Source organism: Bombina bombina, chromosome 4 (assembly GCF_027579735.1).
Source record: "Bombina bombina isolate aBomBom1 chromosome 4, aBomBom1.pri, whole genome shotgun sequence".
Lineage (NCBI taxonomy): Eukaryota > Metazoa > Chordata > Amphibia > Anura > Bombinatoridae > Bombina > Bombina bombina.
Window position 1 is genome coordinate 285,236,888 of NC_069502.1, and position 15,780 is coordinate 285,252,667.

The 15,780-nt window shown below is 37.1% G+C and overlaps 1 protein-coding gene across 1 annotated transcript in view; it reads left to right on the forward strand.

Annotated features, from left to right (window-relative positions):
• Positions 1–234: 234 nt before the first annotated feature.
• The window catches only part of TM4SF18 (transmembrane 4 L six family member 18), a 45,916-nt gene continuing 30,370 nt past the window's right edge, over positions 235–15,780 (forward strand). Inside the window, exon 1 of the mRNA XM_053708996.1 lies at positions 235–411. Within this exon, the coding sequence (XP_053564971.1) occupies positions 235–411 (177 nt within the window). The remainder of the gene's footprint in view (positions 412–15,780) is intronic.

The window sequence follows — 15,780 nt, forward strand, 5'->3', positions numbered from 1 at the left end:
AATGCAGTTTTAAAAGGGTCATTGTGGTTAGATAATGTTTTGTTTGCAAGCTCCTGAAGAGTTTGTTTATTTACCGTATCCCAGCAACTAGCTGATGATCACTGTGTTCCACAACCAGTATAGAGAGACAGCACCAGCAGCAATTGAATTCATTTTCTACATACTATTTGCACCAAAAAAAATAATATATATATAATATAGGTAATTTATTTAAACCATTTTTACTCTCTTATGATGCCACTCAAGAACTGTTCAGATTATTTCAGTTTGGCCTTAATTCCTCTTGCTATATGTAGCATGACTGTGAATATTCTCTTATACTTTCCCAATGGGGACACTACATATGCAGCAAGCAGCCAGCTCACAAACTACGTGTGGTATTTTGAAGGGATTTGTTTTGGAGGTATTATGGTGAGTACTAAGAGGTAAAAATGATTGTTGTTTTTAAATGGTTAACCTTTTCACTACCAGAGGTCATGCATTAGCTCAATCTGCTGCAGGCCTATATGAGTTAAATTGAGTTTTGTTTTTTTAGTTGGGGGGGACCTCAATTATAGCAGGCAGTAACTATAACTAAGACTAGCTGGGAAGAGAGAGAACAAAATTGATCATTAAAGGGCTTTTTTCATATACATAGAATATTACTCCAAATGTTATAAACAAAAAATTATAATTAATAATCATTTATTAATACAAAATTTTTCAAAAGGGCTAGATTACAAGTGAGGCGCAAACATTTTTGCGATATTGTGTATCTGCAAGCAGTTTTAATTGTGCTAATATTACAAGTCAAGCGAAATACGCAATCACGATTTACTCTACAATTCTTACCGCAATCTCAGAGCTGTGGTTAACTGTTTTCCAAAACTAAAAATGGGTCATAAAACACATCAAAAATACATTACAAAGTACAGGTACACTCATATTAACACTGATGGCTTTAACATTGAGATACTTACATATTCATTGCTAAAGATGTATATGTATGTATATAGATATGTCTATATATATATATATATATATATATATATATATATATATATATATATATATATAAAAACATATGTATTTATGTTTATATAAGTATGTACAGACATATATACACATATAAACACATAAATATATAAGTACACATATATAGACATATATATAGAAGTGCATTGGAGCCCTTTGCAGTTGTGAGATGAAAACTTTATGCAATAGTCATATTTAATAAAGTTTTTAACTATGTTTTTACTGTAAATATTTCACATTCCAATGTTCTATAAGTATTTATAAACAGATATTCCCATATATATCTGTTTATATCTATACCTTTATATAATCACTTATATATATAAAGGTATAAATATATATTTGTTTTATAAACCATCAGATATATGTAGAAATATTTAATTATAAATAAATAGAACATTTTCTGTTAGGTAAAGAACATTGGAAAATGAAATATTCCTAAATTCATGTCAGGTTAGCGCTAATGAGAATATGCTATGTTGTTTGCGCGATATTGAGGTGTTAGGTTTTTTTACTTTTTACTTTTTCTTCTCCATTGATTTCTATGGGTAATGTGAATTTTATTGCAAGGACAGAGACTCCTATTTTGCTATGATCTTTTCACTTTACTGCAGACAACATTTTAATGAAAAGTAAAATTTACAGAACAAACAAAGAAAACAATAAATATAACATAGAAGCCAATGAGAACAAGGCTTGAGATGTAAGAGAAATAAAGGACCAATGAGAGAAGTCCAAATATCCATAAATTGACCAGTATGTAGCCTCTCTTTCTACCCAAAGGAGAAGATTAATTTTAAGGTGTATAGATCCTAAAAACACTGATTTCGTACCTACCAAGATGGGTCCCAAAGCGGACGGTTTATTATTTGGTGATGCTGGGCTTCAACAACTAAGCTCTTATGTTAATACTTTTAACTCTCTGAAAAAAAATAAGACTAATACAAAAAATATTTTTTACCAGTCTCAGCCTCAAATGGTTTTCAACAGGGCTGGAAAAGAAAGAGACTGCTTTTCCAGCCGCTATTCAAACATCTCCAGGGGGCCCATTTATCAAGCTCCAGATGGAACTGGAGGAACCGCTGCTCCATAACCCTGTCTGCCTGTTCTGAGCAGGCGGACACACATCACCGAAATTCAACCCGATCGAGTACGATCGGGTTGATTGACACCTCCCTGCTAGCGGACGATTGGCCGCGAATCTGCAGGGGGCGGCGTGGCATCAGCAGCTCACAAGAGCTGCTGGTGCAATGCTGAATACGGAGAGCGGACCTGATCCACACTGTCAGATCAGGTCCGCCAGACATTTGATAAATATCCCCCCAGGTCTCATTTCAATAACATTGCCCCCTGCACTTCTACGCATGCAAACTCTTTTCCATCAAGGCCTAGAATGTCAATCAGCATATCATTCAGATCTTTCAGGAATCCCAGGAGACCCTTCCAAGGTAAGTTCTCCCACCTTTCTTTCCACAAATTTTTATCATCAAAAAATAGGAGGCAGACTTATGTATTTTGTAATGGAATGGCAACAAATAACATCAGATCCATGGGTTCTTCAGGCAGTATCTGGCCTTCCTTTAGATTTCATTCAAATACCCTTTCAGAATTCCTTCCCTATACCAATAAAATTTTCACAAGAAGATCAAATTCTTTTAGACACAGAGATTTCAGATCTCATAGAAAAGAATGCTGTAGAAATTGCTCCTTCTCCAGAAGACTCATTTATTAGCAACATGTTTCTTGTAAAAAAGAAAGAAGGATCGTTCCGTCCTGTCATAAATTTAAGGGATTTAAATCAATTCCTGATTTTCAACCATTTCAAGATGGAGGGTATTCATCTTTTAAGAGATTGTCTTTACAACAAAGATTGGCTTGTAAGACTAGATCTAAAGGATGCATATCTTTCGGTACCCATTTATTAAGATTTTAGGAAATGCCTAAGATTTATTTGGAAAGATTCCCTTTGGCAATTTTCTTGTCTCCCCTTTGGTCTTTCGTCAGCACCTTGGGCCTTTACAAACATTTTAAAACTGATCACAGCTTGGTTAAAGAAAAGAGGAATTTGTCTGATAATTTATTTAAACAATATTCTTTTTATTCAGTATCAATTGTCCCTCACTATTCAACTTCTACAGAATTTGGGTTTTGTCATCAATTTAAAAAATGCAGCCTTAATTCCTTCCCAGAACTTGGTTTTCCTAGGTTTCAATATAGATACTATCTCAGCTACCCGCAGTTTTCCTCAAGAAAAGATCAAGAAATTTCAAGAAAGAAATTCTTTATCTTCTCAAGAAGGATTTATTTTCTATCCGTATTTTAGCCAGAGTCATCGGTCTTCTTTCTTCCTCCATTCAAGCAATCTTTCCAGCTCCTCTTCATTACAGAGCGCTTCAAAGATTGAATTTTTTTTTATCTTCTGAAGTTTTTTTTTATCATCACAAAATCTCCTTATTCGAGCAAGCTATGGATTGATTGAATTGATGGATCTTAAATATAGAAGCATGGAATGGGAAAGCAATTTTCGGAAATTCTACGGATCTTATAATAGAGTCGGATGCATGCAAATCCGGTTGGGGGGCAAGATGTGGTTACCTTATTACAGGAGGGAAATGGTCTCCTTTGGATGAAAACTTTTCATATCAATTGTCTAGAGCTTTTAGCAGGAGTCTTTGCAGTTCAGAGTTTTGTAAAACTCAACTATCCCATATTTGTTCTTCTTCGGATGGACAACATCATTATTATTATTATTATTGGTTATTTGTAGAGCGCCAACAGATTCCGCAGCGCTATAAACAAATGCGGAGTACAACAAAACAATTATATGGATCAAATGGGTTGTAGTCAGCTCTTAAGAAGGTGATCTACAAACAACTGGACTCTTAGGCTTACATGCTAAGGAGGTTCAGGGGATAGCGATGGAGGAGAGAAACTGGTATAAAGAAAGGTTAGTGTAGGTTGTATGCATCCCTGAACAGTAGAGTCTTTAGGGAGCGCTTGAAGCTTTCAAAACTAGGGGAGAGTCTTGTGGAGCGAGGCAGAGAGTTCCACAAGATGGGAGCCAGTCTGGAGAAGTCCTGTAAATGGGAGTGTGATGAGGTAACAAGAGAGGAGGAGAGTAGGAGGTCATGAGCAGAGAGAAGGGGATGGGAGGGAGAGTATCTGGAGACAAAGTCTGAGATATAGGGGGGGGGAGCAGTGCAGTTGAGGGCTTTGTATGTCAGAGTGAGAATTTTGTGTTTGATCCTAGAGGCAAGAGGAAGCCAGTAAAGGGATTGACAGAGAGGTGCAGCAGATGAAGAGCGACGTGTAGGAAAGATGAGCCTGGCAGAGGCATTCATTATGGATTGTAAAGGAGCTAGGCCGCAGGTGGGGAGACCAGAGAGGACAGAGTTGCAGTAAAGGATGAGAGAGTGAATTAAAATCTTAGTTGTGTCCTGTGTAAGGAAGTGTCTAATTTTAGAGATGTTTTTAAGGTGGAAGCAGCAGGCTTTAGCCAAGGACTGAATGTGAGGAGTGAAAGAAAGATCTGAGTCAAACGTGACCCCAAGACATCTGACATAACGAGGTAGGGGTAATGATGGAGTTGTCGACAGTTATAGAGAGATTGGGGGTGGAGATTTTGGAAGAAGGGGGGAAAATAAGGAGCTCAGTTTTGGAGAGATTTAGCTTGAGTTAGTGAGCGGACATCCAGGAGGAGATGTGAGAAAGACAGTTAGTGACACGGGTTAGCAAGGAAGGAGATAGGTCTGGTGCAGAGAAGTAGATTTGGTTGTCGTCAGCATACAAATGATATTGTAAACCGTGGGACTTTATTGGGGAACCTAGTGATGATGTGTAGATTGAGAAGAGAAGGGGACCGAGGACAGAGCCTTGCAGTACTTCGACAGAAAGTGGTGACGGGGCAGAGGAGGCCCCAGAGAAGGCTACACTAAAGGTACGGTTTGACAGGTAGGAAGAGAGCCACGAGAGGGCTGTGTCACAGATGCTGAAGGATTGAAGGGTTTGGAGCAAAAGAGGGTGATCAACAGTGTCAAAGGCTGCGGACAGATCAAGGAGGATAAGCAGAGAAAAGTGGCCTTTTGATTTTGCTGTAAGTAGGTCATTGGTAACCTTAACATTTGCTGTCTCTGTGGAGTGATGGGGATGAAATCCAGATTGCAGTGGGTCAAGAAGGGAGTTTGATATAAGGAAATGGGATAGGCGTGCATATACTAGTTTTTCAAGAAGCTTTGAGGCAAGAGGGAGGAGGGAAATAGGGTGGTAGTTGGATGGGGAGGTAGGATCAAGAGAAGGTTTTTTTCTGCAGTCCATTATAGCAACCATCTAGGAGGTACTGCTTCAAAATTTTTACCAGATTTAACAAAATGTTTAATTCACGATTGTTTATCTCAGAATATATCTATTTAAGCAAAATATATTCCAGGTCTAAACAAATCAGATGGCAGATTGGGGATCAAGATACCTCACAGACTTCAGCGATTGGAAGTTGAATTCGTCAATTTTTCAGAGAATTCAATCTCTAAGGGGTCCGTTTTCAATAGACCTGTTTGCTTCTCGTCTGAATCATCAGATTTTTCCTTATTTCAGTTGGAGACCGTATCCTCAAGATCTAGCAATAGATGCTTTTCTTCAACAGTGTCCCAATTCAGGAGCGTATGCCTTCCCTCCATTCTCGATGATTCTTCAAACTATTCTGTTTGTCAAGTGTCAACAGATATCCCTTTTGATAATAATGCCCTTTTGGCAGACTCAGGTTTGGTATCTTCTTCTTCTAGAATTGTCATTCCTTCATCCAATTTTATTACCAATTCAGTCAGATCTTCTCACAGACCCTTCAGGTCAATTCAATCCTCTAGTATTTCAAGTCAAATTACAGCTTATTGCTTGGATGATTTCAGGGGTTCCTGGTCTGGTGAAGGATTATCGGAGGAAGCTCGACTCCTCCTTCAAGACTCTTGGGCCCCTGGAACCAAGAAATGTTATTTATCCTCCTGGCTTAAATTGTCTAGCTGGTGCAATGCTAGGCACCTGGATCCCATTTCAGCACCTTTTAAAGCTGGAATGGCTTACAGGTCTATTAATGTTGCTAGATCAGCTATTTCTGCTAAACATGAATTACTTGGAAATATTTCTATAGGTCGACATCCTACTATTTGTAGACTTTTAAAATCTATTCATCTCAAAAGTCCTCCATCTTCCAAATATTCTTTCTTATGGGACGTAGATTTAGTCATCTCTCTTTTTAATTCTTGCCCTGATAATGAATGCCTTTCTCTCAAACAGCTTACTGTTAAATTGACTACTTTATTATGTCTTTTGTCTTGTAAACATGTATTTGATGTCAAAGCTATTGACTTTAATTCTAAATGTTTTTCTCCTCAATGAGTAATTTTTTTCTCTTTCTCATTGAACTTAAACTTTATCATCCTCTATTTTTTATCCTTATTTTTCGGAACATCCAAAACTTTGTGTTGTTCTTTGTCTTAAGTAATATGAACAAAGAACCTTACCTTTTAGATCATCTTCTCATAATCAACTTCTTATTTCTTATGCTTTGCTCCATTTACCTGTTTCTTCTCCTATCATTAGTAGATGGGTTAAATGGGTCATGACCCAAGCAGGTGTAGATAGTAATTTCTCTTCCCATTCTATTACAGGAGCTTCGGCTTCAAAATATTTTTCAAAATCAACCTCTCTTCAGGATATACTTAATGCTGCTGATTGGTCTTCAGATAAAGTTTTTAGACAATTTTATTTTAAACCTATTCATTCTATTCCATTTAATTTAGTTTCATAAATTATTTTACTTTAAACTAGCAAAATAGGAGTCTCTGTCCTTGCAATAAAATTCCGATTATCCTAACTTTGTGACGGAATAATCTAGATTTTATTAAAGAGACAGAGACGAGTATTTTCCCTCCACAAATTGTTATATATTTTTTTCCCTATTTCAAGGAAATTTCTAAGTCAAGCAGGGATGTTCTTCAATCAAGTTCTTCCAGACTTGATCCGTCTTCAAGCAAGTTTTCAAGTTCTTCGAGTTCAAAAAGATTGTTATTTTTCAATCAATCATCTCTTTCAGTTTTCCTGTTTATGTTTTTCAGCCTCATGTGTTTGGTACTGTTGTCAGGGCCGCCACTAGAAATTTTGGGGCCCCTGACTCAACCATTGATCAGGGCCCCCCCCCCCTCCTTTGACATGTGCAATTTTTGACCAAGTGACTAAAACGTATATGCACTTTATTCTTAATTGTCTATTTAAACTTGGAAATGTTGTAAAGGTAGTAACATACACACACACAGACACACTCTTACACTGAAACACACACACACACTCACACATAAGGATTAACATAGACACTCTAGCAGACACGCAAAGAAACACACTCAGACACAGACACCCAAACAGACACTCAGCACTTGTTTACATTGACCTGACAAGTAATGAGGTAAACTACAGTTTTGTAAAAAAAAAGGAGATTTAGAAAACAAAATATAGAGTTCTGATTATCTTTTTGTAAAGGAAGATGACAACTAAATTATGACAACAGCATGCAGTGGCTGAAAGGAAGGGCCCTGAACTGCCTAAACAATAATTTAAAGGTTAAATGGTGGAGTGGTTACTTCCGGAAAGGTCTTGTTAGTCTCAAAGTCTGTAGAAAGATGTGAATAATCAGTAGTAAGGTCAAAATGTCCTAAAAAGGAACAGACAATGGACACACACACACAAACTCAAACTTGCACATACACCCAAGGAAACACAGACAGAGACAGCCTCAGAAAACACACAAAGACATATACAAACATACACACACAGAGACACCCACAGAAAACACACAAAGACATACAGAGAGACAACCACATGAAAAACACAGAAAGACATACATACACACACCCTCACTGAGACATCCACAGAAAACACAGACATACATACACACAAACACCCTCAAAGAAACACCCATAGAAAAAACTCAAAGACATATGCACACACCCTCACAGACATCCACAGAAAATGCACAAAGACATACACACTCACCCTCACAGAGAGACCCACAGATAAAAAATACATACACATAGAGACACAAACCAAAGCACAAAGACATAAACACATACACCCACAGAAACACTCACAGGAGGAAACATTTATGCACCTCGCATCCCCTAAATCAACAGTGTGTGACATGCATGATAAAAAAAATGCACAAATTAAGAGATCACTTTTTAAAGAATCATATTTGTAAATGTGCAAACAAAAATAATTCTGTGAATTCAAAATTGTACATTAATGAGCTGGGTAGATGGCTAGATGAAGAAAAGTACCTTTAAAAGGTTGACATATGTTTGTTTGTTTTTTTCCCATTTTCCCCAACCAAGAGCACCACTTCAAATATAGTGTACAAATTTTCCCATCTGTCAGCTGTACTTATGGATTTTGAAAATGCTGTACTCTATATGGTCTTGGTGGGACCATAAGCTGTGGTACTCATACCATTAGATCTGGTTAAATGCAGGATTTAGGCTTGTTGGTATGTACTTCAAAACTAAGTCAGCTGTAGTGTAAACTGAACAGTTTTAAGTTAACCTGTCTCATTTCAAGCACTGAGCAATCTTAGTCTGAGAGTATAAAATTTTATGCAGATGTAAAAATCTTAGATAAAATGCCTCCTTGCATCTGGAAAGTGCTTGCATAAAGGGGCAGTAAACTGGAATGTTATATATATATATATATATATATATATATATATATATATATATATATATATATATATAAAATGCATATCTGCCAAAAGGGCATCTACCATTTGTGTATTGAGGAGGAAACATGTCTGCATGGTTTTAAATATAGAATTTCTACAGCATTGTCAAATAATCATAAATACACTGCTGCTAAAAAAAAAATGTTTTTATGGACCCCTGGCCCCACCATACAACTACTACCACACTGAAGTTACAATCCAAAATTGCACAAAGAAATAAAAAACATTTGCTAAGTAAGTCCTACCTCCTCTTCAAATGAAAGTGATCTGCCGTCTGACTCAGGCACACACTGTACAAAGTGCCAAGTCTGTCTCACACTGAGCATAGTGGTTTAGTGCACACTAAGAAATCCTCTCAAATGCTAATAACATTTCCCATGATCAATTAGCACTCTGCTGTAGTACCAACTGGGGGCTGCCAAAATTTAAAAAAAAAAATTTTTTTTTTTTTTTTTTTTAGTTCTTGCCTCATGGGGCCCCCCTGGCTCATTGGGCCCCTGACAGGAGTCACCCCTGTCACCCCCTGATGGCGGCCCTGACTGTTGTTATACCTTTCTTTAAATGTTTTTGGAGTATTTCGCATCAAAGATCAAAGAGGAGGAGTGGCTACGTACTGGTCAATTTATGGAAATTTGGACTTCTCTTATTGGTCCTTTATTTCTCTAACATCTCAAGCCTTGTTCCCATTGGCTTCTTCATTATATTTATTGTTTTCTTTGTTTGTTCTGTAAAGTATACTTTTCAATAAAATGCTGTCTGCAGTAAAGTGAAAAGATTATAGCAAAATACTCGTCTCTGTCTCTTTAATAAAATCTAGATTATTCCATCACAAAGTTAGGATAATCAGAATTTGCAATGTTGTTTGCGTGATAGTGAGGTGTTGGGTTTTTTTTCTTCATTTTTTTGCTCCATTGACTTCTATGGAGACTACGAATTTGTGAAAGTGTTTGCAGGATATTGAGTTGTAATGTGTTTAACTAAAACGTTACTAAAAAGAAATCTTGTGGTAATAAACTGTAATCAGATTATATGCACATAATTCAACTTTTTTTTTTTAAACACGATAATTTGAAAATGCAAAATAGAATAGAATAAAATGTATGAAAAGTGCAGTAAAGTGCTAGTTTAATATCTATGAAACCTTAGAAATAAAACTATTCAGTTAAAAGTAATAATAAGTACAGTTTTTAAATATAAAAATATTGTTAAAACAAGGGAGAGCACTCTCACTCAGTATAACTGTCAGGGTGCTAGTAAAGTTAAATACAGCTGAACCAAAGACTTACACTCTCTGGTCTTTCTTGAGAAAATCCTTTACTGTGAAAGTAGTGACGTTTTGGGGACAAAGTATCCCCTTCCTCAGACCAGTCTGAGGAAGGGGATACTTTGTTCCCGAAACGTCACTACTTTCACAGTAAAGCATTTTTCCAAGAAAGACCAGAGAGTGTAAGTCTTTTGTTCAGCTACTATTAAAAATATATAGATTTCAGAAGCTCCTGATGCTCTCCTCCCCAATACTAAGAAATGTTAGAATTATATGTTAAAGTGGCATTATACACTGCTAGCTTATGCGTAAAAAATTGTGGTTGTCCCATAAAAAGCAAATTTAGTCCGAAATTCCGTAACAAATAATCAAACATTAAAGGCCCCTATTTATCAAGGTCTGGTGGACCTGATCCGACAGTGTGGATCAGGTCCGCCAGACCTTGCTGAATACGGCGAGCAATACGCTCCCCGTATTCAGCATTGCACCAGCAGCTCACAAGAGCTGCTGGTGCAACGCCGCCCCCTGTAGACTCGCGGCCAATCGTCCGCCAGCAGGGGGGTGTCAATCAACACGATCGTACTCGATCGGGTTGATTTCCGGCGATGTCTGTCCGTCTGCTCAGAGCAGGCGGACAGGTTATGGAGCAGCGGTCTTTGTGACCGCTGCTTCATAACTGCTGTTTCTGGCGTGCCTGCAGGCTCGCCAGAAACACGGGGCATCAAGCTCCATTCGGAGCTTGATAAATATGCCCCTAAGACTTGAATATAAATGAAAAGAAGGTGGAACCAATTACCATTTTATAACAGATTTTTTGTATGGTGGCACTCTTTGTAACAGCACCAGATTTGCAAATGAACGTACACTATAGGATAAGGAAAAATCCATTAGCGCTATTAGCTGAAAGGGACACACCCACAAGTATGAAAAGTAGCTTTATCCAGAGGAGCATTCCTTTTAAGGAAACGTAATACATTATAGAACACTCCTTTAGATGCAGCAAATAACAAATTATCCCTGTGTCAGCATATTGGAAAACTAATGTTATAGTTTCTCCCACGCAGCTGCCACACTTCCTTCAAGCTACATGAAGTTCCGCAGCAGTCAGTGAGGGAAGCGGGATTAGGGATTAGGGCCAGCCTGGCAAGGCTTGCGTGTCCATCGCCTGGGGCAATTTCTGGGGCGACAAGACTCCTCCACCATCTCACACATAAATGTACTCACTGTGCCTGTGTGGGTCATATGGCAGGCTGGCAGCTATACACTATTTAGGATCCACTAGAGGCACTCATGTGGTGGGTGTAGGGAGCAGGTCTCTCCTCTCTCCGACTCCCAGTCTAATGCCGAGGTCCGCTCAGAGTGGCAGTGCGCGTAATAGTTGGTGCAGCAAAATGAGCATATGTTTCAGAGCGTTGCCATGGTAATCCATGGCAACGCTCTGATTTAAAACTGCTGCTGAAAAAAAACTGGAAAAAAAATGTTGTGTGCTGAAACTGCCCCCCCCCCCCCCGGAGGTTGGACCTGCCGGGCCCAGTCACAATTGTGACTTCTGCACCACCGGTAGTTCTGCCCCTGGTCTTGTGGTAACAATGTATCACCATTAAAGTCTATAGTGATGTTGTATGTTTCCACCAGTTTGCACAGTTTACAACAGTTTTAACACATGCAGCCTAGCAGGACTTTTAAATCAAAATTCTCTAAGGCACATGGTAATAACACTGTAACTTTGTGGTTATAGCCACTAGAAGCCAGCCAAACCATGGCAAAGTCTAAATTGATATCAGTTTAAACTGTAAAATAGTAAATTACAACTCAATGGGCCCATTTCAATCTTTCCAATATCTGCTCCCAATCATGAAGTTTCCGCCAATTTGAGAAGCAATTGTTTCCGAATGATCTTAATCCAAAATGGATTTGGCACCTAAAAGCCCACACTATAAATGTTCCCGAAAATGTGTTTTTGGTTGTTAAAGGGACACTCAGGCTTTATTAAATTTTCATGATTCAGATACAGCATGTCATTTTAAACAACTTTCCAATTTACTTCCATTAAAAAAAATGTGCACAGTCTTTTATATTTACACTTTTTTTGAGTCACCAGCTCCTACTGAGCATGTGCAAGAACTCAGACTATACGTATATGCATTTGTGATTGGCTGATTGCTATCACATGGTACAGGGGGAGTGGAAATATACATAACTTTAAAATGTGTTAGAAAATAATCTACTACTCATTTGAAATTCAGAGTAAATGCTATTGTATTGTCTTGTTATCTTGAATTTGTTGATTATGCAAATCTGCTGTGTTTATTGGTCCTTTAAGTAATTGTTATCAGGATCAAAACTGGGAATCCAACTAAAACAGTCATATACAATGGCCCTTTCCCACCTCTTAAAGGGACATAAAACCCAAAACTTTTCTTTCATGATTCAGACAGAGAATACAATTTTAAACAATTTTTCAAATGACTTCTATTATCAAATTTTCTTCTTTTTCCTGTTATCCTTTATTGAAAATCAGGAATGTAAGCTCAGGAGGGTGCATACGTCTGCAGCACTATATGGCAGCAGTTTTGCAACAATGTTATACATTGGCAAGAACACTAGATGGCAGCACTATTTCCTGTCACACAGTACTTCAGGCATCTGCACAGTACACCTACCTTGGTATCTCTTCAACAAAGAATAACATGAGAGTTAAATACATTTTAGAATTTAGAAGTAAATTGGAAACTTTTTTTAAAACTGTATTTTTTATCTGAATAATGAAAGAACATTTTTGGGTTTCATGTCCCTTTAAGGTTACATTGTAGCTGTTTTGAATGAGCCCTTTTGTTCAGTGTAAGGGAAATGATCATTTATATGTGTGAAATTAACTTGTTGATATACAAATCCATCCTGATAAATGATACGAATGCCATTTGTATATAGGCATGATGAGTATAGAGAGCGTGTATAATTTTTTAAAAGTATGTTTTTCTTCTTCTCATTGCTTTAGAGAGCACTGTTTTCCGGTTTGGCGATAAATACATCAGAAATCAAGAACAGTGCAGGAAATTAGTTTCATTTTCTAGAAGGTTCTCACACTGTAAATTGCAAAACTTCTAAGGGACAAGGTTTTAAATTTGCAGAACTCACTGTACAGAATGGGGTTTCTCTTTGCTGCATTTATAACAAGGTGTAACGGCAAACAGTGCAATTCTGGTAAAGATGAGATTCTGTTTGACATTTTGTTTATGAAGACAACAGTGCTGTAACTTTTGAGAATCACAATATGAGTGTGTATTAGATGTGGTGGCTGTAATTTCTGAGTTAAGGCTTTTCCTGCAGATCTTGTTAGGTTTAGAAGATATTACTTATTAAATACATATACATATGTAAATTTGTATCCTGCCCACTGCTGACGGACTATACAATAGGGCTCTGGTATATCTGTGTGAGATAGACTAGAATTCATCTCAGTAGCCACTATACCAAGGTGACCCTCCAGCTACGAACATGTGAGTAAGAACTTTATATAATTAAATGTTGTTTCCAAGTGAAATTGCTTTATGAACATTGTCAGCTCAGGGACAGTGCTATTGATATTCTAGAGATCAGAGGCCTTTATTAACCCCTATGATCAGAAGGGAAGTACTTTTTTTTTTTTTTAATCATTTATTTACATATCCAACAATGAGTACAGTCAAATAAATTTCCACCTTTACATACCACACAAGGTCAGGTGTCACAGAAACAGAAAAGCATGAGACACAAAATAAACAAGGAAAGGGCTTACTTTTCCATGAGTGAATTAACTGGCAGAGAAGAAAATACTCTCATATAGCAAAAAGAATTGTACAAAGTGTTGGACTTTTACAAAACTAAATAGAACATCATATATCCTACCCACATACTGACCACTCATACAAACAAAAACATAACACAGGAAAGAAAGGGAAAGGAAAAAGAAAAAAAAAAAAGAAAAAAAGGGGGGGGGGGGGACCCACTAATTTCTCTCTCAGTAATTTCAATCTTCAAGTTATCCTATATTCCACCAACACAGTTCGCCTTATATTTCTCTATAGTTAGTTATCCAAGAATGTGGAAAAAGATCTAGGGCTACAAAGTCCATAAAAGAGCTTGAAGACAAAAATGGGGTCAGAATAGTTTATTGTATAGCTAAGGGGTAGGATTTGATAATTGGTAGCCATCCTGCCATAAAGGTTTTTATTCTCTTTTCTGATGTAGTTTCTAGATGAGCTGACTCATATATAATTTGGGTTTGAATCTCCTGTAGGATCTGGGAAAATCCAGGAGCTACAGAAGCTTTCCAATGTTTGAGAATGTGATATCTGGCAGCTAGTATAATGGTATTTAAGATGTGGACATGAAAGCCCCTATTGCCAGCAACATCTACCCAGATTATCTCATCGAGTGATAATATGATAGTTGTCTTGTACTGTATATTGAAGCAATATTGCACCTTACGCCATAGTTGTATAATTTTTGGGCAATACCAAAACATATGTAAAATATCAGCTTTAGGTTTATTGCAGCGGGGACTTGTCCCGTTGCAGGTAGAATAAAACTTAGCTAATCTTATGGGGGATATGTAGTAATTATTAATAAGTTTTAAATGAGATTCTCTCCAACTCCTAGGAATTTCACATTTTTTTACATTTATCATGCTACGTTTAATTTTACCATGATCAATTAAAGGGAAAGAGAGGGTCCAAGATAATGTCAATTTGTCTAGACAAATTAATGTTTGTTTGGAGAGCATAATATCATACATAAGAATAATGGACGAATTTCCTGATACAAATTTTTGAAAAGATAAATTGAGATCCGACCATGCATTCAGTTTACTCATATCCCACTTTCGTGTATTAATAAAATGGCGCACCTGTAGATAGGCGAAGAAATTAGATCTAGCTAGCTGAAAATGTTGAGAAAGGATCCCATAAGAGATTGGTTGCCCGTCTTGAGGAAGGATCTGACAAATGTATTTGAGCTCTTTTTCAGCCCATTCTCTAAATACTGATTGTTTAAGCCCAGGAGAAAATTGATGATTTCCCCTAATCGGTAAAAATGCTTGAAAATGTAAAATCTACTTCCAATATTGTACAGCACTTCTGCCAAGCCGCCACAATATTTCTAATAGAGATTAGAGAAAATATCTTGTTTGGTAAAAGTTGTAGAGGACAATGTAATATTGCTTTTAAAGCACAAGGAGAAACCATATAAGTCTCCATCTCTAGAGATGACACTAACTCCTTTTCAACAATCCAATCCACCGCCGTTTTAATTAGACAAACCCAATTGTATAATTTAAAGTTAGGAAAAGCAAGGCCTGCTGCTTCAAAGTTTTGCATGAGTCTATCTAATTTACGCAAATCCTTACTAAGAATAAAGAGCTGAAGATTCTGAATGGGGATAAAGTAAGCGAGGAAAAATAAATGTCTTTATTAGATTAACGCGAGCCGTAATGGATAGTGGAAATGCCGTCCATAACTCCAAGTCCGATTTAACCTTTAGAAATAGTGGCGAGAGATTAAACCGATACCAGTTTTTTGGATTTTTATGTAATATTATACCTAAATATGTAATCGCTTCAACCTCTTTAAATGGATGGTCTTGTAAACTATTTCTGGATTTATTAATCCACATAAGTTCACTTTTATTAAAATTGATTTTGTAGCCCGCAAATGAACTGAACTCGTCTAAACATTGTAATGCAGCTGGAATTGAGTAAGATGAA